The sequence below is a fragment of the Podarcis vaucheri genome (assembly GCF_965113315.1).
Source record: "Podarcis vaucheri genome assembly, chromosome: 17".
In the NCBI taxonomy this organism is placed as follows: domain Eukaryota; kingdom Metazoa; phylum Chordata; class Lepidosauria; order Squamata; family Lacertidae; genus Podarcis; species Podarcis vaucheri.
Genome location: NC_138755.1, coordinates 4,211,782 through 4,236,921, shown reverse-complemented (window position 1 = coordinate 4,236,921; position 25,140 = coordinate 4,211,782). Strand labels below are relative to the sequence as shown.

General features: G+C 49.3%; 1 protein-coding gene across 2 annotated transcripts; it reads right to left on the bottom strand.

Annotated features, from left to right (window-relative positions):
• Positions 1-659: 659 nt before the first annotated feature.
• DUSP9 (dual specificity phosphatase 9) lies at positions 660-22,997 on the bottom strand. Of its 2 annotated transcripts, none has more exons than XM_082205736.1 (4): positions 22,930-22,997; positions 11,652-12,972; positions 7,251-7,673; positions 660-3,409 (listed from the first exon to the last, which is right to left on the bottom strand). In XM_082205736.1, the coding sequence occupies exons 2-4, from the start codon at positions 12,007-12,009 to the stop codon at positions 3,111-3,113; spliced, it is 1,080 nt and encodes a 359-aa protein (XP_082061862.1). In that variant the 5' UTR covers positions 12,010-12,972; positions 22,930-22,997; the 3' UTR covers positions 660-3,110. The 2 variants fall into 2 exon arrangements, with proteins under 2 accessions (XP_082061862.1, XP_082061861.1); XM_082205735.1 differs by lacking the exon at positions 22,930-22,997 and adding an exon at positions 16,599-16,880.
• Between the last annotated feature and the right edge of the window lie 2,143 nt (positions 22,998-25,140).

Below are 25,140 nucleotides of genomic sequence, written 5' to 3'. Positions count from 1 at the left end.
TGATCAGCCACAGTCAAGGCCACTGGCGGAGAATAGCGCAGCTGGTTAGAGCATGGGGCTGATAATGGCAAGGGTGCAGGATTTCTCCCCATAAGGGACATCTGCACAATCCTGCATTGCAGCGGGTTACACAAAGGATCCTCAGGGTCTCCTCCAACTAATTCTGATTCTCTGTATCTAAGAAATGACAATATAAATGGTAAATTCTGCAGAGACCCACCTCTTTTGCTTCTCCCCACATACTTAGTCAGGGGAAGGTTAAACAGTAAGTTGTCTTCTACTCAAAACATCAACGAGTGAGGTTTTTATTTATTTCTGAGTATGTCTATACAGCCACATTTTAAATTATAAAGATGGTGTGCACTATAAAACACCATTCTGTTTTTTATTTAAAAATCCAGATGATCTCAGTGATGACAGTCATGGTAGATGTGAGGAACCTTTCCCCCTCCAGATGTTGCTGAACTACAGCTCCCAACAGTCCTAGCAAGCCTGGCCAATAGCCAAGAAAGATGGGAGTTGTAGTTCATCAAACATCTCCAGGGCCAGAGGTTCCTCACACCTGGGTTAGTGGCTTTCTTTGGATTGGTCTTGTGCATGTGAAGTGGTTCGCCATCAGCTGCTTTCATCAGCATCAACACCAAACAAATCCACACTCCTTTGTATTGTTTAAAGGCCTGTTTTTATTGAAGTGACTGTGTTGCCCATGGCAATGACAGTCTTTGCCTGTCTCTGCAGTTGGCTCCGGAGCCATATACATTCATTTGAAAAACAAAGAGACCAGGATGCCAACTATTATTATTATTATTAATTATTATTATTCTTAAAAAATGACCATCCTAAGGCAGTTCTCTTAGCTGCCATGAAGAAAAGAGGAAAAGAGAAAATGACGGACCTGCATTTTTCACATACAGGTACACAGGACTGAAGTCTACAGCCAAATAAAATTAAAGGTTGTGTCCAGGCAGTCCAAATTCCCCCCTGCCCAAAGCTGAATTCTGCAACCCACATGAATGGTACTAGATGAGCAAATTTGCGTAATTGCTTGTATTTTGCACAACCTAAGCTGCAGTCCTCTACACCTTTACCTAGGAATAAGTCTCATTGGACATCATAGGACTTAATTCTATGCAGACACATGTAAGATTGCACTGTTACTCTGCAAATTTTTGCTTGCAACTCTGCATCCTTTATCCTGCTTTTGCTAATCATAAGGAGGTCCACTATGCAGGACCCTGAAGCCCACCCACTTTGACCCCTGGAGCCCCTCACTCTGCAGCTGCTCGAGATTATTTCAGCAAGCTTTGCCTGCAAGCACTTGTAAGCATATCTTCATAGCCAAAAGGGCTAAGAAAGTTGCTTTAAAAAAAGATCAAGAAAGAAAGGCGGGATCAGGAGAGAGCCAATCCTGCAAAAATACCAATTTATGGAATTGCAGCAGATCCACAGCCCAGCAGATCCACAGTGAAGAAACCTAGGGAACTTATCATTAAGCAGGGGGCACCAGAATGCCCTAGACATAGTTTAGAACATACAGGCACAATCTGTTATCTGACTACACTCACTTACAGGCAATGGTTAAGTTAATTCATTTTTTTAAAGGAAGTGCTGAGTGCATGCCTACTTAGTACAAGTCACATCCTTTTACCCAAGAACTGTAGCCTATTGCAGGGGAGCAGTCTGTGGCCAGCAGTCTGCCCATTTATTTACCTACTACTTCTTTGATTGTTTTTCTGCCCATGCTCAGAAGTGCTCTCTTCTTTGTTACTACTTAACTTGTGCCTGGATGGAGCACCTGACACTGAAAGCAAGTTTCAGCCGTACGTTCTGGCCACAAATTAAGCCCTGCATGCAGGCCAAGCAGACGCTGTCTAGTACTCACATACACAGCTCTGGCTGCTTACAAGCAGGCATTAAGGCATACACACATTCAAAATTTGTACAAACACAGACATGAAATTCTGAGCTGCTCCACTTTCTCCACCTCTGTGCAGGAACTGATCACCATGCCCCCTACTATCTAGGTCTTCCAGCTGGCTCCCTGATGCAAATCTGCTCCAAAGCTTTGACCCCACACATTTTCCTTCTGCTTTTCCGAAATAGCTGGATTAATTCCAGAGTGGCTGGCCGGCCTGCTTTTGGGATGGGAAGTTGTGGGGCAGATGATGGTTGAGGTATGATGAATGATACAGGCTTCTGAATCTGCATCCAAAGCTCATAGGTTCTTGACCCAGAGATTCCTTAACTGTCCCAGTTCCAGAGCTGCAGTTCTTGCATCAGGCATGATAGGATTAATTCCTAGAACTGGAGGCCAAAGGCTTAAAAGGGTGTAGATTCTTTTGTTTGGTGTTTTGTACCATTCCTGGCAGGGGCTCCTTAAGGCAATTCTAGAGTCTCAGACAATACATGCCGTGACATCGTTTTGGATTCTGTGGTTCATGGTTCTAGAACCAAGAACAAGATAGATAGTTGGGGAACCTTTCACCTTTGAGATATAGGTTTCTAATCTGGATTATCCCTTTATTCATTAGAGAACTGCCAGAGGAGACTTGTTTCTCTCTTTCATACCCCCCCCCATTTCCCCCCTTAAACTGAATGATGTCACTCTAGAACCAGAAGTCCTGGGGAGAGAGGATTCTCATGGGAGCCGTAGGTCTGCAACCTAACCAGTTTCTAGATTATGGCTGTAGAATGGGAAACGTCCTATATAAGATGGGCATTTTAGCAACCAGCAGGTTCCAGCCCTGAAAACGGCCCATTCCAAATCTTTTAAAATCTAACAGGATGGTCTAGACCACATGGTCTGTGTGTCCAGAGGAAACACTCAACTTTTGTCCAGGGATCTTGGGGGAATGGAGAGGCAGGTGGAAGGGTTGTGGGGGCAGGGAGGGTCTTTGGTTATGGATCTGGCCCCATCAGCTGAGCTGCATGTTTGGGAAGGTGTGCAGCATCCACAGCAACCAAGGCAGCTGTAAGAGGAGCCTTCCTCTCTGGCGTGAGGTATTCAGTTGGTCCCCCAAGGGACTCTGCCACCAGGGCAGGCAGGTAACACTGAAGAGGAGGAGGCCAACAACGATGACAAGAAGAGAGGCCACCGCCCTGTTTTGGCCCTACGTGGGATCCAGCTCAAAGACGCTGTCGTCAGTTGGCGAGGTGAAGAAGCAGCTCTGGCCAGAGGGGGGGCGCCGGCTGGCCCTGCTGAGCCCCAGCGACTTCTCAAAGTCCAGCAGCTGTCCCATGAAGTTGAAGTTGGGCGAGATGTTGGACTTCTTCCGCTTCACCAGATCGTAGGCGTCGTTGAGGGACAGGTTGAGCTTCTGCATGAGGTAGGCTACAGTGACAGTCACCGAGCGGCTGATCCCCGCCAAGCAGTGCACCAGAATGCCACAGTTCCGGGACAGGGCCTCATCTGGGACAGAGAGGGAACGAGAAAGGGAAAAGGGAAAGAACAGGTCGGGCGCATGAAAATGGCTGCACTGGAAAAAAAAAAGCAAAGGCATCACCTTGCCAACAAAGGTCCGTATAGTTAAAGCTATGGTTTTCCCAGTAGTGATGTATGGAAGTGAGAGCTGGACCATAAAGAAGGCTGATCGCCGAAGAACTGATGCTTTTGAATTATGGTGCTGGAGGAGACTCTTGAGAGTCCCATGGACTGCAAGAAGATCAAACCTCTCCATTCTTAAGCAAATCAGCCCTGAGTGCTCACTGGAAGGACAGATCCTGAAGCTGAGGCTCTAATACTTTGGCCACCTCATGAGAAGAGAAGACTCCCTGGAGAAGACCCTGATGTTGGGAAAGATGGAGGGCACAAGGAGAAGGGGACGACAGAGGACGAGATGGTGGGACAGTGTTCTCAAAGCTACCAGCATGAGTCTGACCAAACTGCGGGAGGCAGTGGAAGACAGGAGTGCCTGGCGTGCTCTGGTCCATGGGGTCATGAAGAGTCGGACATGACTAAACAACAACAAAACTGGGGCTGTAAGGGCTGGGGCAGAGAAAAAAGTGGGGATGAGGGAAGGGTGGCAGGACAAGGGAGGCAGGTGGGGAAGACCCCAAGGGTGTGTGTGAATGTTCAGGTTAAGAGCAGCGCTGAGGATATCCTGCAACTTCACTAGTGAAGAACTCAGCTTCCTAAGGATCCTATAGTGTGTGTGTGTGTGTGTGTGTGTGTGTGTGTGTGTGTATATATATATATATATCAAAAAGCAAGTTTCTAGTCCTCAGGGCAGACTATATATAGACATTGACTGTTGAGATTTCACTAGCCAGAGGTGGGGCTGAGTAAAGCTCCCAGTGATTCAATAGGACTTAAGTGCCCCACATACTGCCATGTTCCTCCAACTATTTGAAGCAACTAAGAAAGATGTAGATATGCTTGGTCACATAATTTATACATGTCACCAAATTGCTTTGCTCCCCCCCCCCGAATAAAAGTGATCTTGCTTTGACTTTTCACACAGACAGGCTTGCCTAAGGACCACCGCAGCAGAGCAACGGCCCTTTACATCCAGATGGAGACAACTTTGACAAAAGGTCCTTGGTGGGCGTCATCTCTCCTAAACTGTCCCAGAGACTATTCTTCCATCACTCTAATTCTTTTTTAAAGGGAAGATTTTATGCTGAATTTTCCAAAGGAAAAGTCTGAGAATTGTATGTCCATGATTGCATGCACTGCAACAGCATATTTCAAACTGTGCCAAAGAAACACAAAATCTAGGTTTAGAAAAGAGTGTGCAAATTGTTCTCTTCTGGCTCCAGTTCCAGAAAGGCTTGCAAAGAATTTGGAAGTTTGGGGGCAAAAGGAAGTGGGCAGCAAAAGAGAGAATGAAACAATGAGGAAAAGGGCATTCGAGCTGACATTAGAGGATCAGGGGAGAAAGCTAAAAAGATAGTTGTGGCCCATGATAAGGGACAAAGGTAGGGAGTTTGGGGGAGGGGCAGGCACCCCCTTCCTAACCACTGGAAGGGAGGGGAAGTGGAATGGAGTTGCTGGAATCCTGAACAGCAACACTCAACACTGCAACATTTTGTTGCAAGGCCCCGCTTGCAAGAAGCACTTTGTGAAAATTTGAGTGGCCAAGCAAAGTGATTAGAATGAGGAATGCAAATAAGTCAGTTTATGAGAATGCATTAACTCTGTTGAACAGAGAGAGAAGGGAAAATGCCTCTCTTTGAAGATGCGGTCTACGTACCTCAAGTTTTGGAAATGTTTGGTTTAAAACTGTAAACTTTTAAAATAAGAATTCTCTGTTTTATCAATCAGAGGCACCCGAACAAAATATTTTAAAATAATTAATCTGGCAAATTCATCAATGAACCATTGCAGGCCTAGTTGGTACCCAGGCATCATATTCTGTGGGGTACTCTACAGATGATGCAGGAACAGAACCAATCTGAGGATGCACAGACCACAGACCTCACTGTGTGCACACACTGAAGCTGCTCAATGAGAAAGAAAAGGGGGAGACTGGCCAACAGCAAAGAATCAGTTTGGGAGTGTAGGAGACTTAACGTCAGGGAAGATTGCAGGTCTGTAACGCAAAGGAAGAGTGAGGTCCCTAAAAGACATGGGATGGCTGGTGGGGTCAGTTAACCCAGCCCATGTAGTAGATACACTGAGCAAGGGTGATCCAAAGGGTGATCCACATTGCTCACAACCATCTAAGGCTAACCTCAGCAGGTAAAGGACTCCTACTCTCCAGCAGCACAAAATTCAAAACAGATCAGTATGGGGCTGCTTGAAAACTGTGCCTGCTGAGAGTGTCATGAGGACAAACCAGAATGGAATGGCACACCATCGTGTTGCCTTCTCCCTGGGATGCTTAATTACTGTACCTCATCACTAAAGATGCAGATCAACTGGGAGCCCCACAAGTTCTAAGGACTTTGCCTAGTAAGCTGCCTGAGGACCCATGAGCCTTATTCCTGTACAGCAGGTATGGGGAACTTTTGTTTCTCCAGATGCCACCAAACTACAACTCCCCTCAGTCCCAGCAAGCATAGCCAATGGCCAGGGATGACGGCAGTTGTAGTGCAGCAACATCTTGTGGGTGGGGGTGGAGGGCAAAGGTTCATTCGCAGGTGATGCACAGGAAGAAACTAGGAGGCAAAGATCTGGCCCCACTGACTTTGGGGCGAGGCCTTTGGATCACCCAAGCCAGGGATGAATACTGGAAGCCAGGCCTCCTGCCCTTCCTTGGTCCTACCTGACCTTAGTTCAACCACCAGCAACTCACTATGGGGACCCTGGCTTGGAAAATGGGGACCCATTTTCAAGTGTATCTACCTGCCCACTGGCCCCAAAAACTAGATGCACTAGTGCAGGCATCCCCAAACTCGGCCCTCCAGATGTTTTGGGACTACAATTCCCATCATCCCTGACCACTGGTCCTGTTAGCTAGGGATGATGGGAGTTGTAGTCCCAAAACAGCTGGAGGGCCGAGTTTGGGGGTGCCTGCACTAGTGGGACAATCTCTGGGGTGTTGGTCCCAGCTCCTTACTCACTTGCAAGCCCCAGGGTACTGAAAGTTCCCAAGTGGTATGTTACAAAAAACTGCGGTAGACACAGTGTTTCTAGCTTCTCTGCCTCCTTATGAATCAATCATGAATCACAGAATTGCAGAGTTGGAAGGGACCCCGAAGGTCCATAAGTCTGCCCCCCCCGCCAACATGAAGACACAAAGGTGAGTGACGGAGCCCAACTAGTAGTCAGTCAGCTGTGAGCTGCAGTGAGAGCCAGTTGCCTCTCAATGGACTCAGATGACTGTCTCAGGGACACAAGCCCTATTCCAGGGGTCTGCAACCCGTGGCTCCGGAGCCGCATGTGGCTCTTTTACATCTTTGCTGCGGCTCCGGGGCGGATACTAGCGAGGGGAGGAGGCGCATTGTGTGCCCCGACACTCCTCACTGTGGCGGGTGCTGTACTGGCTGTGACGTCGCATGGGGGCGGTGCGTGCGTTAGTTACGCACCGTCCCGACATCACCTTCCCGCCCACTGTCAGATCGTGGCTCCGGAGATATATTTGTTTTAAATGTCGCAATGGTTTTGCGGCTCCCAGTTGTTTTTTCTTCGGAAACGGGTCCAAGTGGCTTTTTTTGTCTTAAAGGTTGCAGACCCCTGCCCTATTCCCTCAAATGCTTTGCAGGGGCCATGGGAATGGGTCCTCCGATGGCCAGCAGACAACAGCCACAGGAAAACGCAAGCGGGAGGCCAAGGGTGGGGTTTTCTGCCTGCCTTTCCCTTCACTCACCAATGAACTCAATGGCCTCAGGGAAGAACTGAGAGAGGTTCTGGCTCCAGTGGTCCGAGATAGGGATCTGCTTGTAATGGAAGTCGCCGTTCTTCTCAAAGAGGTTGGGCAGGTTGGGGGTGACGTTGAGGATGTAGCGGATGCCCAGCTTGGCCAGGGTGTCCATGTTGGCAGAGTCACGGGCGCTGCCCAGGTAGAGGTTGGGTAGAATCTGCACGGGGAAGGAGGGGGGGCTTGCCCCTTCCGACTCCATCCCGCTGCTGAGGGGCCCCGTCTCTGCATCGGAGCAGTCGGAGCTGAGGCTCAGGCCGCCCAGTCCCACCACAGGAGCTGCCGGGGGCACAGGTGAGCTACTGGCACTGGCTGTGTCCAGGTTGGTCTCACAGAGGTGCGGCCATTCAGCCTGAAATTTATGGAAGCCTCCTGCAAGGAAGGACAAAGGCAAAAGACAACTCAGCAGCAGCAGCACAACCACAGTTGTTACATGCAGAATTAAAACACTGACACTGGAGGTTCCCCTGTCATAGTGGGGACACCCTTTCCTATAATATTAACAATAATAATTTATTATTTGTACCCTGTCCTGAGTTGCACCAGCCTCTCTGGGCGGCTTCCAACAGAATATTAAAAACATAAGACATTAAACATTTAAAAAAATCAGTCCCCTAAAGGTTATATAATTACTCATCTCCTTAACATCTAATGGGAGGGCATTCCACAGGCTGGGTGCCACTACCAAGAAGGCCCTCTGCCTGATTCCTTGTAACCTCACTTCTTACAGCAAGGGAACTGCCAGAAGGCCCTTGGTGCTGGACCTCAGTGTCCGGGCTGGACGATGGGGGTAGATATGCTCCTTCGGGTATACAGGACCGAGGACATTTAGGGCTTTAATGGTCAGCACCAACACCTGGAATTGTGCTCAGAAATATACTGGGAGCCAGTGTTGGTCTTTCAGGACCGGTGTTGTATGGTCCCAGCAGCCACTCCAAATCACCAGTCTATCTGCTGCATTCTGGATTAGTTGTTTCTGGGTCACCTTCAAAGGTAGCCCCATGTAGAGTGCGTTGCAGTAGTCGAAGCAGGAGATGACTAGCGCATGCACCACTCTGGCGAGACAGTCTGCAGGAGGCAGGGTCTCAGCCAATGTACCAGATGGAACTGATAGACAGCCGCCCTGGACACAGAATTAACCTGCGCCTCCATGGGCAGCTGTGAGTCCTGCACACCTGGTCCTTTAGGGGCACAGTTACTCCATTCAGGACCAAGGAGTCCCCCACACCTGCCCCCCCCCCGAAGCAGTACTTTTGCTCTACCCATATCCATGACTTTCTGTACTTGGCAGTACAGTTAAGAGGCAGTCAGGAGCTCCAAGTCCTGAATCCTTTCTGCTGGAGGCCAGACCTCTTGCCCCCACTTTAACACGCCCCCCCCTTGCTTACAGAGGCTGCTGCAAAGTGTTGTGCCGGGAGATTGTTTGTTTACAGACTGTTGCCTTGGTGATATTACTTTTTGATTGCAGAAATCTACAGGGCATGTTTATCATAGATTACATAACAAAACACTTTAACTGCTACCATTCCAGGATTTTTACATTTTCTAAAAGAGCACAGAATCGTAGACCTTGAGGATCATTTAGCGCCAACCCCTTGCAATGCAGGAATGTGCAGCTGTCCCGAAACCTGCACTCCTGGCAGTCTTCAGTGTTGTGGGAGCAGGGGTGCGGAGAATGAGGGAGACCTGGTGAAAAAGGGCCGTGCTCCTGCACTTTTAATAGTTGTGCACAAGAGAGAATTTCAGAGCAGCTTGCACTGTGTGGAGGGAAAACCTGCATTTTCATCTTCCACCTAATCACTGTTTCCAAAGGACAAAGTGAGCAGCGACCTACATGTTAAATGCTGCTGGGTGTAGCTTTGCCTCAATATATTTTTAAGACCATCTCACATGAAAAGGGAGCCGCAGAGAGAGTGGAAGGTCTGTGGGTGGGAAGGAGAAGCTTTGCCTACGTTGCCTTTGTGCTGAAAATCACTCACAACTACGTTTCTCTCCAGGGAGGGAAAAACACAGGTTCAAGAATATTTTCCCTGATGTGGAGAAAAAGAGATGAAGGGGTGATTTTGAAGAGACAACCACCGCTGCTGGTGGAAAGGTTAACCGTTCCATCTACCCAACTCGGCAGAAAGGCTTCAGTAAAAAATAAATAAAGAGTATCAAAGTTACACAGAACTGTGCACTGTGTTTGGCAACCCTACAATTAGTCAGTCAATAGGTGGACCCGGATTAAGGGAAGCCAACCTGGTGCCCTCAAAATGTTGTCGAACTACAACTCCCATCATCCCTGACCATGCTGACAGGGACTGATGGGCCTTGTAGTCCATAATCTGGAGGGTGCCCCATGGTCTAGCTAAGGGGTAGCCAAGGGTTGAATCACAGCAAAGCTCCATGCAGAGGAAGGCAAAGAGACAAAGTGGGAGCTTCATATACCCTGCTGTAGGAGCTAAAGTGGCATTCTCATAGTTTGGACTGCACTGGTGGCACACTTGCCAAAAGGCTTGCTGAGATTTAGAGTCGCAAACTGATGATGGGTGGGGGGTGGATTGGCAAGCTCTTTTGCATTTAGCAGCAGCATGTTGTGCAGAAATCTGCAAGTGAAGCTTTTCACAGCATTGCAGAGAATCACCATTTGCTAAGGGTCTGCAAATCAAACTTTTGTTTAAAGCACAGCTACAATGGCCAGTTGAAAAGCTGGCAGCCTTATTCACTACTGTTCTTCTATTCTGGCTCCTGGCCCGGTTGCTCTGATGGGTCAGGCCTAGGGTGACACTTAACAGGCTTGGGCAGCGGCCAGGGAAGTTTCCCAGGGCAGGCCTGTGCTGCGTTGCCATCCACCCCCCCCCACCCACCCTGGCAGTCCCTCTTGTACATTTAAGAGCTGGGTGATAAAGAAGACCTTGAAAGCATGCAGATGTAGCCAGGGGAAAGCACTTCACTTTCTGAGTTTCTGTACTTCAAGACTTCCTTTTTTTAAAGTCACAATAACAAACGAACACAGTACCCCATCAGTTTAAAAGGCATGGGAGATGCTTTTGCCAGGCGCCTAAAGATATGTAATGAAGGGCGAACTTCCCTAGGAAGAGACTTAAAATCTCAGGTAGGTGTGAGGAACCAGTGGTACCTTCCAGATGTTCCTGGACTCCAGCTCCCACCATCCCCCAAGCCTTGGCCATGTTGGCTGGAGCCAATGGGAGTTGGAGTCCACAAGAGGGATACAGGTTCCTCCATCTCTACAGGATAATATTCCTGGCTAAGGTCACTAGGAAGGGATGTGTAACAAGACCAAGGCTGTGTCCACACCCCAATTTACTGTGTCCTCACTGCACTTTCAGGGCTGGGTTTGTAATCCATGTTCCCACAGCATTATCCAAAATACATACGTATCCTGCACTTTGTTATCAGAAGCTACCGTTTGAGGCGTTGTTTCTCAAACTAGCTTCACACTTGATTGGAGGCCTTAAGCCATTCTGTAATTCATCTCTAGCCAATGTGTTGCAGGGTGAAATCATCCGCTGCCTTGTCCCCCCACCCCCACGTGTCCCCTGTGTGTTGCACAAACAAAAACTAACTGAACTCTATGGTGCTGATATGGACACACCCTTAGGCCAAGTCAAACCCCAGGTCTAACCCTGATGGCCAAGTTCTGCCTCGGCTGTCAGAGGCAGCAATTCTCCTGAGTTCCAGTTGCTGGAAACCTGCTCTGCCCCGTTGCCACAGCTGAAAAACTGCTGATTAGAACAGCTGGGGGGATGGGACATGGCAGTACAGGGAGGGGTGCAATTGTGGTTATCTGCTCTCCTGATTCAGCAGCAAATTTAAAAACAGAGGAAATCTCTGGCTTGAAATCTGGCAACAATATTCCCTGCTCCACTGGAGAATGGACTGGTTAGGGGAAGGGTCCACAGCTCACAGGTAGAACACCTGCTTTGCATTCAGATGGCCCCAGTTTCAATCCCCAGCATCTTTGGGAAGGGTTGGGAGAGGACGCTGCCTCAAACCCTGAAGAGAAGCTGCCAGTCAGTGCAGACAACACCAAGATGGACCAATGGCCTGACTGAATATAAGGGAGCTTCCACATCTTTTAGGCAAGGGCCACAGCTCAAAGGTAGAGAGCATCTGCTTTGCATGCCGAAGGTCCCAGGTCCAGTCACCAGTATTTTCAGGTAGGGCTGGGAACGCCCGGCCCCCGAAACCCCAGAGAACCTTTGCCAGTCAGTGTGGCTTGTCCTGAGACTGATGAGGTGGACTCAACATAGGGCAGCCCCCTAGGAAAGAGATAAGTTTCCATATGTCAGGTAGCCCTGCCCCATCTCCCACCTTCTCAAATCCTGCTTTCCTCAGCACACCCACCTTGCAGGTAGTAGGCGGGGCAACCTTCCTCCCGCAGCTTCTGCAGAAGCATCACCAGCACTGACCCTTCGTCCTCCTCCTGGCTCCCTGGTGGGGGCAGCTGGAGCGTTCCCTCGTCATAGAGGAGCACCGTGCTATCCCTGAGGGCCTGGGGAGGCCCCGGCAGCAAGGACCCGACTGAAAGATTCCCCTTCCGGAGACGACGTAGCAGCAGCCCCGGGAGGGCCACGCTCAGGGCCCGCTCCACGTGGGACGAGTCGTACAGCTCCCGGCTGCGGCAGTCCAGGATGTGGAGGCACGGAGACGGGGAGGCCAGCTCAGCCCGCAGCCACGACGTGGACTTTCCCAGGTCTTCCATGTGGCTACAAGCCACGGTCTGGAAGATGAGAATCTTCACGGTCAAGACTGCCCAAGCCAACCCTGCCAAAATCTCAGAGCGCCGCCTGGATTTCCCCCACTTGCAATGAAGCTTGCCACATCCAGGACCTGAAAAAGGGAGTCTGCAGGGGAAGGTTTTGTCCAATTGGCAGATTGTTCCAAACTCAGGATCCAAAGTCCCAGGTGCCTTTGCCCTGAAGGAATCGCTACATCATGTTACCCATCCATCGCAATCCAAACAGCCTGGGCTAGCAAAGCAAGAGGAGGGTACAATGAGGGGTGCCTCCATGCATGGAAATCATCCTTCAGTCTCTTTTTTTTGGAGGGGGGAGAAAGGAAAGGAATGGTATGGTGCCCAGCCTCTCAAGAGGTGAAAGTAGAAAAGGAGAGATGGGTCCCAGGGTCCCTGAAGGAGAAGAGGCTACAGAGGATTCTCGCAGAAGGAGGGAAAGTGGCTTCTTGGACACTCCGCTCAGGATCCTGACCTGCCTTACCGCTGTGGTTTCCCTAGTGCTGCCATGCAAGGGGAGATCTTCCAAATCAGGGTCAGCTGTAGCCAACCAAAATTAGGATCGCAAGTTGTGCCAGATTAGCCTCCCCTGTCTCTGCGTGTGAATCCAGCTAATATTGTTCCTGAGAGTTACCGGTAGATCTCTGCCAGTCAAGGAAAGCCATAACTTGTGTCCCAGCCTGAAGAAAAATCCCTCGATCCTCCTGCCAGCTGAAGTCTATCCAATGTCGCTGGAGAGGATGTGCTGAAGCAGAGGCCAGGGAGGCGTGGGTCTGTGGTAAGCAGGCATCCAGGTAAGCCAGTGGGGGGTGGGGGGAGGTAGAAAATGAAGGCGAGAGAGAGAGAGAGAGAGAGATGCAGGCTCTGGGTACCAAGAACAGCACCTCAGGCTTCCAGAGAAGAAGGGGAGGCTAGCACAGATCCTGGAGAAACCTGCAGTGGGAAAGCAAAACGGGAGAGTGAGGCTGGGGAGTGAGGGAGAGGGAGCACACAGGCAGCAGGCTAAGGGAAACAGGGGAAGTGCGTGTTCCCTTCCTGGCACCTTGCTGTCCCCTCCATCCTGGCCAGATGCTGACGAGAGACTTCCTGGCAACCAGAGGGAAGACAGCAGCAACTGCCAAGAGTCGGATGACAACATAGGCTGTGTACACACTGCAGGCACCCGGGGCTTTCATTCCTTAATTTCAAACCAGCCACATTTTGCACACCCAGGAAGCTTTTCGCTCTGAATCCCAGATGTGTGTGGGGTGACTAAAGGCGAAGAGGCACTCCGCACGAGCTCAGAAGCACCCTCTGAGGACCATAGCTCCAGTGGTAAGAGCACGTGCTTTGCGCCTGAGCAAAGGTCCTAGGTTCAACTCTTGGCTCATCCACCTAATGGGGAAAGGGCTCCGTCTGAGACACAGGACAGTCACGGCCAGGCAGTGCTGAGACAAAGGGACCCAGGCTGACTCAGGACAGCGGCTTCTTGCGTTTCTTATACTTTAGGGTTTCAAAAGGAGGAAGTTGGCAATTTCCTTATTCATGCTTTTCAAAACTATTGTGCAAATCTCTATGTCCAGTTACAGATTATGAATCAGTGGCACATACAATTAATTTATTGTATTTAATCAATCCGGAATAATCACCACCCTTGGCCCCATAATGCTCAGTCGTATTTAGGGTTGTCAACACCTAACCCCACCCCTAAAAAACCCTGCCCCATAACCTGGCCTGCTCTTTTCCCTTTAAGAGGCGATTGATCTGCAGAAAATCAGCAGGAAAAAAAGCTTTTTGAGGCCTGGAAATAAGCATCACAGGCTAATGCCCACAGATCAAGGGCTTCTGCTAAACGTGCAGGTGCAAGAGCTGGTTGAAAAGTTGGCCAACCTAGAGCTGAGAGAGATTAAAGCCTCCACTCAGCAAAACAGAAAAGCACAGATCTATTCTACAATGCTTATATAATGAACACAAGCAGGAGAAATTAATCAGCATTTTACAAGTTCCTAGTATTATTATTATTATTATTATTATTATTAGCAGCAGCAGCAGTAGTAGTAGTGGCATTTATTAAATTTATATACAGGCAGCAGTGTTTTAGGCACATCCGATATGCTGAACTTGGAAGTAACCTGAAAATGTCAGAAAAAAGGGAGGGAGGGATGGGGCCGGAATGAGGTGTTTGCAGGCTTTTTCAATGGTGTTTCAAATATACAATATTTCACTTAAATGTGCAGTGCCTTGGAATGCACCACCCACGTAAATTGGGAGTTGCCTGTACTGCCCTTCATCTAAAAATCACAGGGAGGCTTACAGCATAAAAGTACAAAACTCATTTACATAACAAACAAATACATAACAATACATAACAATACATAACAATACATAACAAACAAAAACAAACAAATCAATAACCCCTCTCCCACAAGCACACAGAAAAGGCCCCAGATCGTTAAAGAGTCAAAGGCCTGGTTGTAGAGGAACATTTTCATTTGGCACCTAAAGACATATAATGAAGGCTCCAGGCAAGCCTTCCTGGGAAGAACATTTCCTAAGTGGGGAGCCACTGCAGAAAAGGCCCCTTCTCGTATAGCCATCCTGAGGACCTGTTAGACAGTTACTGCCGTCTAGAGGGGCACCACTGCGCTATAGTCAACACAAGCGGGACAAGACGCTTGTTCCAACAGGCTTTTGGAAATTGACTGCTTTTAATGAAAAGGCTGGTGCTGTGCTTTTTATTGTAATTATTTGTATGTTTTAAACATATTTTATATATGTACAGTCATACCTCGGGTTACAGACGCTTCAGGTTGCGTTTTTTTGGGTTGCAGGCCACCGAAACCCAGAAGTACCGCAACGGGTTACTTCCGGGTTTTGGTGGTCACGCATGCGCAGAAGCGCTGAATCATACTTTGCGCATGCACAGAAGCGCCGAATTGCAACCCGCACATGCGCATGTGCGGGTTGCAAACAAGCATCCTGTATGGATCACGTTCGCAACCCGAGAATCCACTGTATACAGTTTTAATTCCATTAATGTTTAACTGGATTTAAAAGATTGTGCCCCCCCTCCTATGTTTTTAATGACTTGTTTTTATCTGTAAACTGCCTCGAGTCCCACCAGGGAAGAAGATGGGGTATAAATAATAAATCTAATAATAAAAAGCAAACTGAAACATTTTATTCTGTAAAAACTTACAGCGCTCCAGCAGGAGGTTATGGGGAATGTATCAACTGGAAAGAAAGCAGGATGTCCACCTCAAATCTTTAGCAGGCACCAACAGTATGGAAAGCAGGGTCCCATATAACCACCCCAATAGTACCACGAATCATCACAAAATCCCCCCAAAAGGGTGTCTGGAGGGCGCCCAATGTGGAGAGCATGCTGAGCTTGCTGGAGCCTCGTTGGTAGTGGCTGGTGAGGTGGTACAAGTGGATCCCTAACACCGCAGGTTGCTGCTGCTTTCAGAGAGGGTTGAGGTGCAGGGAGTATGGTGTGGCTTACAGTGGCAGGAACATCGGATCAGCTGCACTGCCATGTGCCATCCCGCCTAGTTCCCTGTGCCTGTCTACCCTCCTTCCCAGTAACCCAGGAGAACAAGGGAGTCCCACCTGCACCAGCCACAACTCAGACTAGTTACAGTTTATAATTTATTTGGAACGTTTCATTCGGTAAGAATTTTGCAGGTTTCGTCTTCACAACACTGCTGCCAAGTAGGACACCGCTGAAACAGACAAAGTTCACATGCAGTCTGCCTATGGCAAGAGGTGACACAAGTCAAGGTTGCCTTAGATCAGGTGTGGGGAAACCTTGGGCCCTCCAAACATAACCAAACTACAACTCCCATCTACCCCAGCAAGCATGACTGGGATGATGGGAGTTGTAGTTCAGCAACCTCTGGAGGGCTACAGGTTCCCCACACCTGCTTTAGATACAGTGAACTTTGGGAGGCATAAAAGGTAATGGAGCGGATGACTGGGGTTCTCCTGTGCAAGTCCTGGGCGGGGGGAGATTGCGCCAGGTCAAGTACTGGGAGGGTAGTAGTGATGATGGTGCCATTTGGCTGTTCTGCCTCAGGCCTGTCTTGGATCTACTCCATCCATCCCTTTCATCAGTGCTCTTCAATGCTGGGTTCTCAGATGCTGCTGAACTATAACTCCCACCAACTATAGCTCCCTGTGCCAAGGCAACCTCTTTCCTGCTGCAGCTGAAGCCAACCAAGACTAAACTTTTCATCAAAAAGTCTATTGTTTGAGTCTTGCCTCTGCCATGATCCCACTTCACAGACAAGCCTCCACTCTCTTGATCTCACCCTAGCAATGGAGATATTAATAACGACCTTTCTTAAAGAGTGGAGGCAAGGATTGCAAGGTGTGTACAGAAAGGGCATTCAGTGGAAAGAGCGTCCAGTGGAATAACACCCTCCCCCTCAAAATAATAATAATAATAATAATAATAATAATAATAATAATATTCTGCTTTGCCTAGTAGCCCTTCTCTTAATCTCTAATGTGCACGGGAAGGCTGCCCGTGGTTCCTTAGTGATGGCACTTTACACATGCTCAAAAGCACCATTTACCTTGTACCGCTATGCAAGTTTACTTAGGGCCTGTAGCTAAAGCAAAAGTACTTCGCGCGTGCCCAGAAGCCCCGACTTCTCTTGAATCCGCCTCCCATCTTCTCAGGGCTGGAGTCAACCTGCCCGCCCTCCTGAGTTCAACGCACGGGATCGAGCTTCAGGCTGGTGTCTTTAGGATTAGGACTTCCCACGAACTTTGCGCAGCTTCACCCTCGGCCCGGCAAAGCAGAGGTCCCGGGGCTGAGCCCTGCCCGCCTCAACGCTGCGGAAAAGCGGAGCCCAAGGCGCGCGTTCCTCTTACCATCCCGCCGGCGTCTGCGCCCAGGACGGGCCGCGGTTTTCGGAGCGAGCCCGACGCCGAGGCGCCCTCCGCGCGTCTCCTTCGGCCTCGGGAGAAGAGCGAAGCGGGCGGGGAGGACTCCTGCGCCAAGGCGGCTCTCGAGGCCAAGCGCTCCGCCGCCGCCGCCAGCTCGGCTGCTTCGCTGGGCTTCGGCTCAGTCGCCTGATGCGGCTCCTGCGCTTCCGTCGCCGCGAGAAAGGCGACTCGCCGCTGCGGCAGCGGGAGGAGCGACGGAGTCCTCGGCCGCCTCCATCTGCAGGGCGGCGGGGCGCGCGCCCAGGGAGCGCTGCTGCGAGCAAGTTCCGCGCGGGACGGAGAGAGACGCTGGGGAGACACTTCTTGGTAAGATGCGCGAGAGAAGCAGGCAGGCGAGGCGGCCTCGAGGCACCGTCTCCAGCGCCGCGCGGCCGGCCAGCCTCACTCTCCGCCTCTCTCTGCCCGCTCGGCCAGGCGCGTCCCCACCCCGGCTCCACGTGGTGGCTGTGTACAGCCCGGAGCCCCGCCCCGCCCCTCCGCCGCGCCATTGGCCGGAGGCGCCGCCCCGGGAAGGCGGAGCCGCTCAGCGAGGCGGCCGGGCGCGCACACGCGCGCGCACTTGCGCATCCAGCCAGCCAGCCGGACAAGGACGGGGTCAGGGGGGCGCCTTGGGCCGGGGCTCTGCTCCCTCGGGCTCTTAATGGCAGCCTGGCAGCGTCACTGGGGTTTTAATACGCTTGGTGCCCTCCCTGGGCCAGAACGGGGGCTGTGTGGGCTTTTGGCTGCGTCCGCATCATACTGTTACGGATATGAGGTAACAGGGCCTATTAGTGAATAGTAAGGAAAAGGTAAAGGGACCCCTGACCATTAGGTCCAATCGCGAACAACTCTGGGGTTGCGGCACTCATCTCGCTTTACTGGCCAAGGGAGCCGGCGTACAGCTTCCGGGTCATGTGGCCAGTATGACTAAGCCGCTTCTGGCGAACCAGAGCAGCGCACGGAAACACTGTTTACCTTCCCGCCAGAGTGGTTCCTATTTATCTACTTGCACTTTGACGTGCTTTCGAACTGCTAGGTTGGCAGGAGCAGGGACCGAGCAATGGGAGCTCACCCCGTCGCGGGGATTCAAACCGCCAACCTTCTGATTGGCAAGTCCTAGGCTCTGTGGTTTAACCCACAGCGCCACCTGCGTCCCGCCAATTAGTGAATGGTAGAAGTTAATAAATGGTAGGGTTTTGATTATCTGAGATTTGAAGGGAAAATACCAGCTGCAGAGGGATTCCTTGGCTAGCCTAGGGCAGATGTATACAGGAAAGCTCTGGCCGTTGAGAACCAGTACAGGGCCATTGAGGGCCATTGGCAATGCAGGAGAACTGTCCCCTGAGATGTGAAGAGAGACGGGGGATTTGGAAGGTTGCCAGGATAACAGGATAACGGGGTGAGTTGTCACAGGAAGAGTTGGGGGGCCTTTGGTAGGAGCCTTGGAGTAGCTGAGAACAAAGGGCAGAGCCATCTTGGCAGGCTGGCTGAAGGCAGGCTGGGAGAGATGCCTTGGGCTCCAGTGCTGCACTGCTGTGGGGGACAAGCCCCTCTTGAGGTGACCACACTGGACTTCCTCTATGTAGACTAATGGTGCAAATATATGTATTTTAACCATAATTCTAAAAGGATAACAGTCTCTGCTGTGTCTTATTCTCACTGGAGTGTAGACTGTGGGTGAGCACCTGGAACCCCCTGGAATCTTGACACAGCTTGGCAGAGATTGGGGGTGGTGTCCAGCTTTTGTAACAGTGCATTTAAAACACAGTCCCCACCCCCAAATCCCACCTCAGAGCTACCTTTTCCAGCACCCATAACAAACTACAGTTCCCAGGGAGGGAGAGGTCCTTTAACTGTGGCATATATGCTTTAACAGCCATAGTTCTGTGGTTGCGGCAGATTAGGATATTCTGTGAGATTCCGTATAATGGGGGTGGCAGCTTTGGCAAGAAGGGGTTTCCTTGCAAACAGGAATGGGGAACTTGTGGCCTTCCAGGTTCTACTGGGCTCTGACTCCCAGCATTCCTGTGCTGGCCAGGGCTGATAGGAGTTGGAGTCAACAGCATCTGGAAGACTGCAAGTACCCCATGTCTGGTGTAAAAGCATGCACAAGTGCTTTATACAACTGTGTCATATTTCAATGGAGACTGCAAAGGAGAATTCTCTCCAGGATAGTGCTCGTCTTTATTTAAAACATATTTGTACACCGCTTTTCATCAAAATTGAGTTCAAGATGCTATACAATATTTTTGTAAAAGTAGAAAATTATCATGTAGTAAACTGACAATAAAGAAACATTTGTCTGGGAGAGCTGTTTCAGTTTCTTGGGACAGGTATAATGTTATGTAATGCAGGTTATGGCATTGAAATAGAAAACAATTCAGTTGACATAGTCCTAATCCCTGCAGGAAAAACTCAAAAGTTTCATTGGCCATGACAGGTGGAGAGAGACATCGCTATGCGCCTTGGTGAAAATTTATATAGCTTGCCTTGAAAGTTAGAACGAAAACCCAGTTTTCAATTTTAGGTCAGAGACAACAAAGATGATTTGTGGATTTAAAGCAAAACAAAACAAAGTAAAAAGCACAAGAGGTGTGATAAGTGATGACAATGGATGAAATCTGTCTGAGCTAAGAATCTGAGGAACCCACTGGCAACAGAATCCCACATGCACCCAGCCCGCCTCCTTGACTGATGCCACAACTACCTTTCCACTGTGGCATTGCCAGTGGGCAAGCAGCTGGGGCTTAGAACAGATGGGGGTGAGCGGGCATTGGTAGGTGACTCAAGCAAGTGCAGTAGGTGCCACAAGGGTATCAGAGTCGGCCAGGATTCAGAGCTTCCTAGTCTGCTCTTGAAGGGAGCTGCTGGAGCTGGAGGAAGAAAGTGGCAGTATTCTGCCCCCCTTCTCAAACCAGTCCCAGTCCCCCTTCTCAAACCAGTTATCCACCTCACCTCCCAGCCATTTCAAAATAGCTAACCCATAAATGGTTCTAGTTTTTTACCTTAGCAGAAGCCAGACGCTGGCCTTGCTTGCATGGCCTATTATCTGTTTGCTTGTTTGTCACTTTATTTATTTTGTGAGTTGTTGTTTTTTAAGTCTCAAAGCAACTTAAGAAGATAAAATAGAAAACAGATAAAATCAGTTAGAAGCAATTTTTTAAAAAGTGTACAATACAAAATTTCTAGAATACTCATCCAACAGCACAGTAGGAAGGACAGGGCCTAACCCAGCTCCCTAAAAGGTGATCAGCACAGCAGAGTCTAGCCTCAATACATTTAAAGCACTTGCCTTCCCCCAGAGAATCCTGGGAACTGTAATTGACCTCTCACAGAACAACAATTCCCAGCCCCCTTAACAAGCTACAGTTCCCAGGATACTTTGGGGAAAGTCATGCACTTTAAATGCATGGTGTGCACACAGATTTCATCAGAGACTCTGACTCAGAATCAATTCTGTCTCTGGGTTGGCCCTCTTGCGGATCTGTCTCATTTCTGCACTGCTACTCTTCTGGGACTTGCTCCTTCAAGTGTGGCTCTTTACAGCCTTGCACTGACCAAGGTGATGGGCATAATACCCTTGCTTGGTGGCCCATTGAACTATTGTGACATGGATGCAATAAGCAGATTTTAAAGAACAATGCTAGATGGACATGCTTTGTATTTTTCTATCCCATCTTTCCTGGTGTTCCTATTGCCCTTACTGTGCAGGTGAAAACACATGCCTACAGCCCTGTTTCAGTCATGGAGAACTAGCTAAACACGGACCTAGGTAGAAGCTCTGTCAGTGATTCACAGTGAAGAAAGAATCTAGGCAAAGTAAATTTCCAAGAATAGTTTTATGAAACACACACACATGTCTGTGTTCTCCCCTCCTCCTCCAGTTCTAATCTCCTTAGCAACCTATCCATTTTCAACTTGTGGTGGGGGGGGCATGGGGGGGGGGAGCTAAAACAAAAATGGATTTTCCAGTTTCTATGCTATGAGTGGGTGATTTTCTCTATTAATAATGATCCGTAAGTCTTGGTACATGGTAAGGTTTTTCTGTTCTTACATTAGCCAGGAGGGCTCATGGACACCACTTGATTTAACCCAAGCATTCCTAAAGCTTGCTAAAAGCAATGGCAGAGATGGTTGATGGGGGAGAGGGGGGAGGGGTGGGGAAGCCAGCAGTGACCCTGCTTTGGGTGCAACATCCTTTGAAAAACTGGTTGTTGGCCACTGTCCTAGAGAGGAACCTGGTGCTGTGAGGTGCAGAGAGGGTGGCTGCCCCCAAATCCATACCTGAGTAGACGCCAGCCTCAGAAACAGAAATCAGAGATTCCATACCTGGATTTTGGAATATTCACCAAAAAACAGTAAGCAGAAGGTACTTCTCTGCCCCTGCGATATATAGTAGAGCTTTCAGTCCATTTAACTACTTTCATCACCTTGCCTCCCTCCCTGTTCTTGATTACAATTCTTACTGCATTATAGAAAGCCTTATAGAAGTTGTTACCAGCACTTTGACAACCCAAGAGCCATTAATATACCACCCACCATTCAAAAAGCCTTCGCATTAACTGGTGGGCACTGCAGTGTGGTGAAGTTCCACTGGGTGGTTGTTTCTTCATTTGATATTGGGTCAGAGGCGCCACCTTCTTAACAGGATTGAGGGCGCCCGTGCATGATGCAAGGAGCCAGGGGGCAGAAACTGTCTTGGGCCTTGGAGTTGGTGCTCCTCTGCTGGTGCCTCGCCTCACCTGCTCACCCTTACTGGCGCCCAGTTGGCTTTCAGCAGCCTTTGGTGGGCGAGTGTAGAGCTCTGGCTGGCTGGCCGCCTGGCAGCAGCAGCAGCAGCAGCAGCCCAAAAAAGGCCACAGGGGATCCAGTGCTTCCCAGCCGGCCCCGCCTTGGATTCTCCTTGGAAGGTAGAGCTGCAGGTGTGCAGCCCCACCAAGCCCCCACTGCACCTCACTCACCTCCCTGTTCAAATGGGCTCTGCTCCAGTCCTCCCCATCTGTGCTCCCAATTCTCGGCCCCAGGCTTGTGAAGCTCCCAGGAAAAGTGCCCTTGCAGTGCTGCAAGGAGCCTGGGGGCAGAGCTGAATGCTCTGGGAATATGGGGGGGGGGGCTCTGGCCCCTCAAAAATACTGGGCAGGGGCAGAAACTGCCTCGTCTCCTAGGGGTTGGCACACCTGTATTGGGTGGTGCTACTTTTTACTCATGGTAATCCTGCTGTAATGAACACTCTGGTTAAGGGAATGGCAAGAAACAGTCCCTAGAATGAAGGTGGCAAATAGGGGTGCTGGGCAGAGGTAGCCTTAGTCCATATTGTTCCATAGCTAAACAACTGGTGGGTTTGTATCCATTGCCAAACTCTGCACAGATTACATAAAGGAAATCACTATATATTTCACGCATATGCACTTTCTAAATAATTCATCCTGCTTCCAAAAAGAGTGATGGAAAGCTTGTGGAGTCTGGGTGAAACTGATCAACAACAGCAGAAAATAATCACGGTCGTGGGAGAAAGATAATATTGTTTTTTAGGATACATTTTCAAGCTGCTCCTGGAAATCCTGAGGGCTAGGAAGTTAAGGACTCTGCTGATACAAAGGCTGGCACCAACCCAATCACAATTTTAGCAGGTTTGAAGGAGTCCCTGCCCTAGCGATTGCCTCCCCTCATTATGATTAAAATTGTAGAAAGGGTGCAAAGGCAAGCAGTTGTGTTGTATGGCAAATGCTTCAAACATTATTCCTGAAGCAAAGAGTGAAGGGCTGTTGGGAACTTTCCCCTAGGAAGTTTCTTCATTCCCAAAGGGCATTGTAGCATCAACCTCTCTTGACTCCCCTTGATGGCAATTCTCCCTCCTAAAATTACTCACTGTCCGCCTACACATCATCCCAACTGTCTCTTCCCTCGCACACAAGGAGCATTCCCATAGCCACACACACAATACAGACTAAGCCTGCGGTCCTCACATACACTTACCTGGCAGCCAGCCCTGGGGAACTGAAGGCAAGTACACCCTCGCAGCCATACACAGACCGCCATTTTCATTTTCATCCCACTAGTACATTTACCCCACAGATGTAAACAGCCGCAGCACTCGCCCTGCGGAGGGACAAACACACGCAACAAGGAATGCTGCTTGCTCCCTCCCACGCACGCACACTTCAAAACACAACTGCAAGCGTGAACACAAACATCCTCTTTTCTCTCTCATGCAAATAAAGGCATCCATTCATCCCACTTGTGAAGCCCAATCATACCACTCATGGACTGGAGAGTCGTTTCTTTGGCCAATATGTGGAATGAATCTAGGCCCTCCCACCGTCTCTGAATGAGCTGGATTGGCTAGCACTCTCTGGCCTGAGACCGATTCTACTTCCCCTCTCATCAAGGCAGGGCTATGGGATTCCTCGTATTTGTATTTGTTTTCATTTCTAAAATTTATGAGTGGCTTCTTTGCCAGGCACTTCAGGTGACGTGGGGCTGTTTAAAACCAACACCCAGAGCGGATTTGCACACAATGCTAAGCCAAGCAATGATTTGCTTGTAGGTGGGCATCATTAATATCCTTTGGTGCCAGCCAGGCTTTTGGCGGATTATGACAAGGTGGTTGATGACCTGTTGCAGTGGTTTCCAACCAGTGTGCCGTGGCACCCTGGGGTGCCTTGAATGATGGTCATGGGTGCCGCGGGCAACACTGGCCTTTGTCCCTCTTTCCTTCCTTCCCTCCTCTGATGCCCTCTCATGTCTCTGCCTCCCCAAGGCTTACACCGCTGTTCGGTGCAGCAGCCCTGGCTACAAGCTTTGCAGGCAAATGGTGTGTCTGGGGCTGGCCAGGGGGAGCTTCCCAGGCCCCTGTGGGGCAGTGTGAGGAGGCACCTCTATTTGGGGTGGGGGTGGGGGGCAGCTCAGAGACTAGGGATGGCTGCAGTGGCTGCCCAGAGGACGCCCAAGGAGAGGGAAGAGGAGAAGGGGCTGAGGGAACCCTCCACAGGGGAGAGTGTTCGAAAAGGGGTGAGGGGCTGCTATCTCTGCAGGCAAGGGGTTACATAACTGGGCTCCTGAGCCCCACAGGGGTGCTGCAGAATGTGTGTAGTTGGTCAAGGGAGCCATGGACTCAAAAAGGTTCAATGTGCCTATTGAATGAAATGTCCTTGCTTTTTCTGCAGGGTTTGTTTATGGGTTATTGGAATGGTTTTATTGTTTTATATGGTGTATGTTTTTGGTCTGTCACCTTGTGGTGTAGTGTGGTGTGGTGTAGTGGTTAAGAACAGGGGACTCGTAATCTGGTGTTTGGATGCAGTACTAAGCCTTAACTATGGTGGCACCTGCAGCTTAAGGGCTCCCCCTTGGTCCCTTCCTTCCTCCAGTAAGGAATCAACCATGCAGGAGTTGGCTTAGTGCTCTGCCCAAACTACTGATCATGGTTTGTTTTGCTTCGAGAGAAACAAACCATAAGCTTTGTTCAGGTGAAACATTAAAACCAGACATACATCTGATCCAGGATGTAAATTAAGGATAGGAGGCATATTATGGATGCCATGTGTGGTAAAGCAAGGCTTCTCATGCATTCCAATATTTCAGATAATTAGTTTTAGATTTGTTTCTGTTTGTGTTCACACCAGGAGTGCTGACCAGGTGTGTGCTCAATGCGTGTGTATGTATGTATGTATGTATGTATGTATGTATATATGTGCCTTACTGGCAGCACAATCCTAAACATGTCTACTCTGAGTAAGTCCCATTGAATTAAAGCCTAATATTATGAAATATAATAAAAAAATTCCTTCTAGTAGCACCTTTAGAGACCAACTAAGTTTGTTATTGGTATGAGTTTTTGTGTGGTGTGCATGCACACGGAAGCTCATACCAATAACAAACTTAGTTGGTCTCTAAGGTGCTACTGGAAGGAATTTTTTTTATTTTGTTTCGACTACAGCAGACCAACATGGCTACCTGCCTGCAACTAGAATTATGAAATATATGCTTTTAAAAATGTGTATATCACAAAATTTGTACAAATATGTGTATATTATGTGGAAATGTGCACCAAAATGCTGAGGAATTCTCATGAGGACTTTTTTCAAAAGAACTCACAAACTGGTGTGAAAATGACCTGTGAACCAAACTTTAGATTGGAGAAATAGGAAATAAAAAGAAACTGAAATGAACTTATTTGCTGAGCCCTAG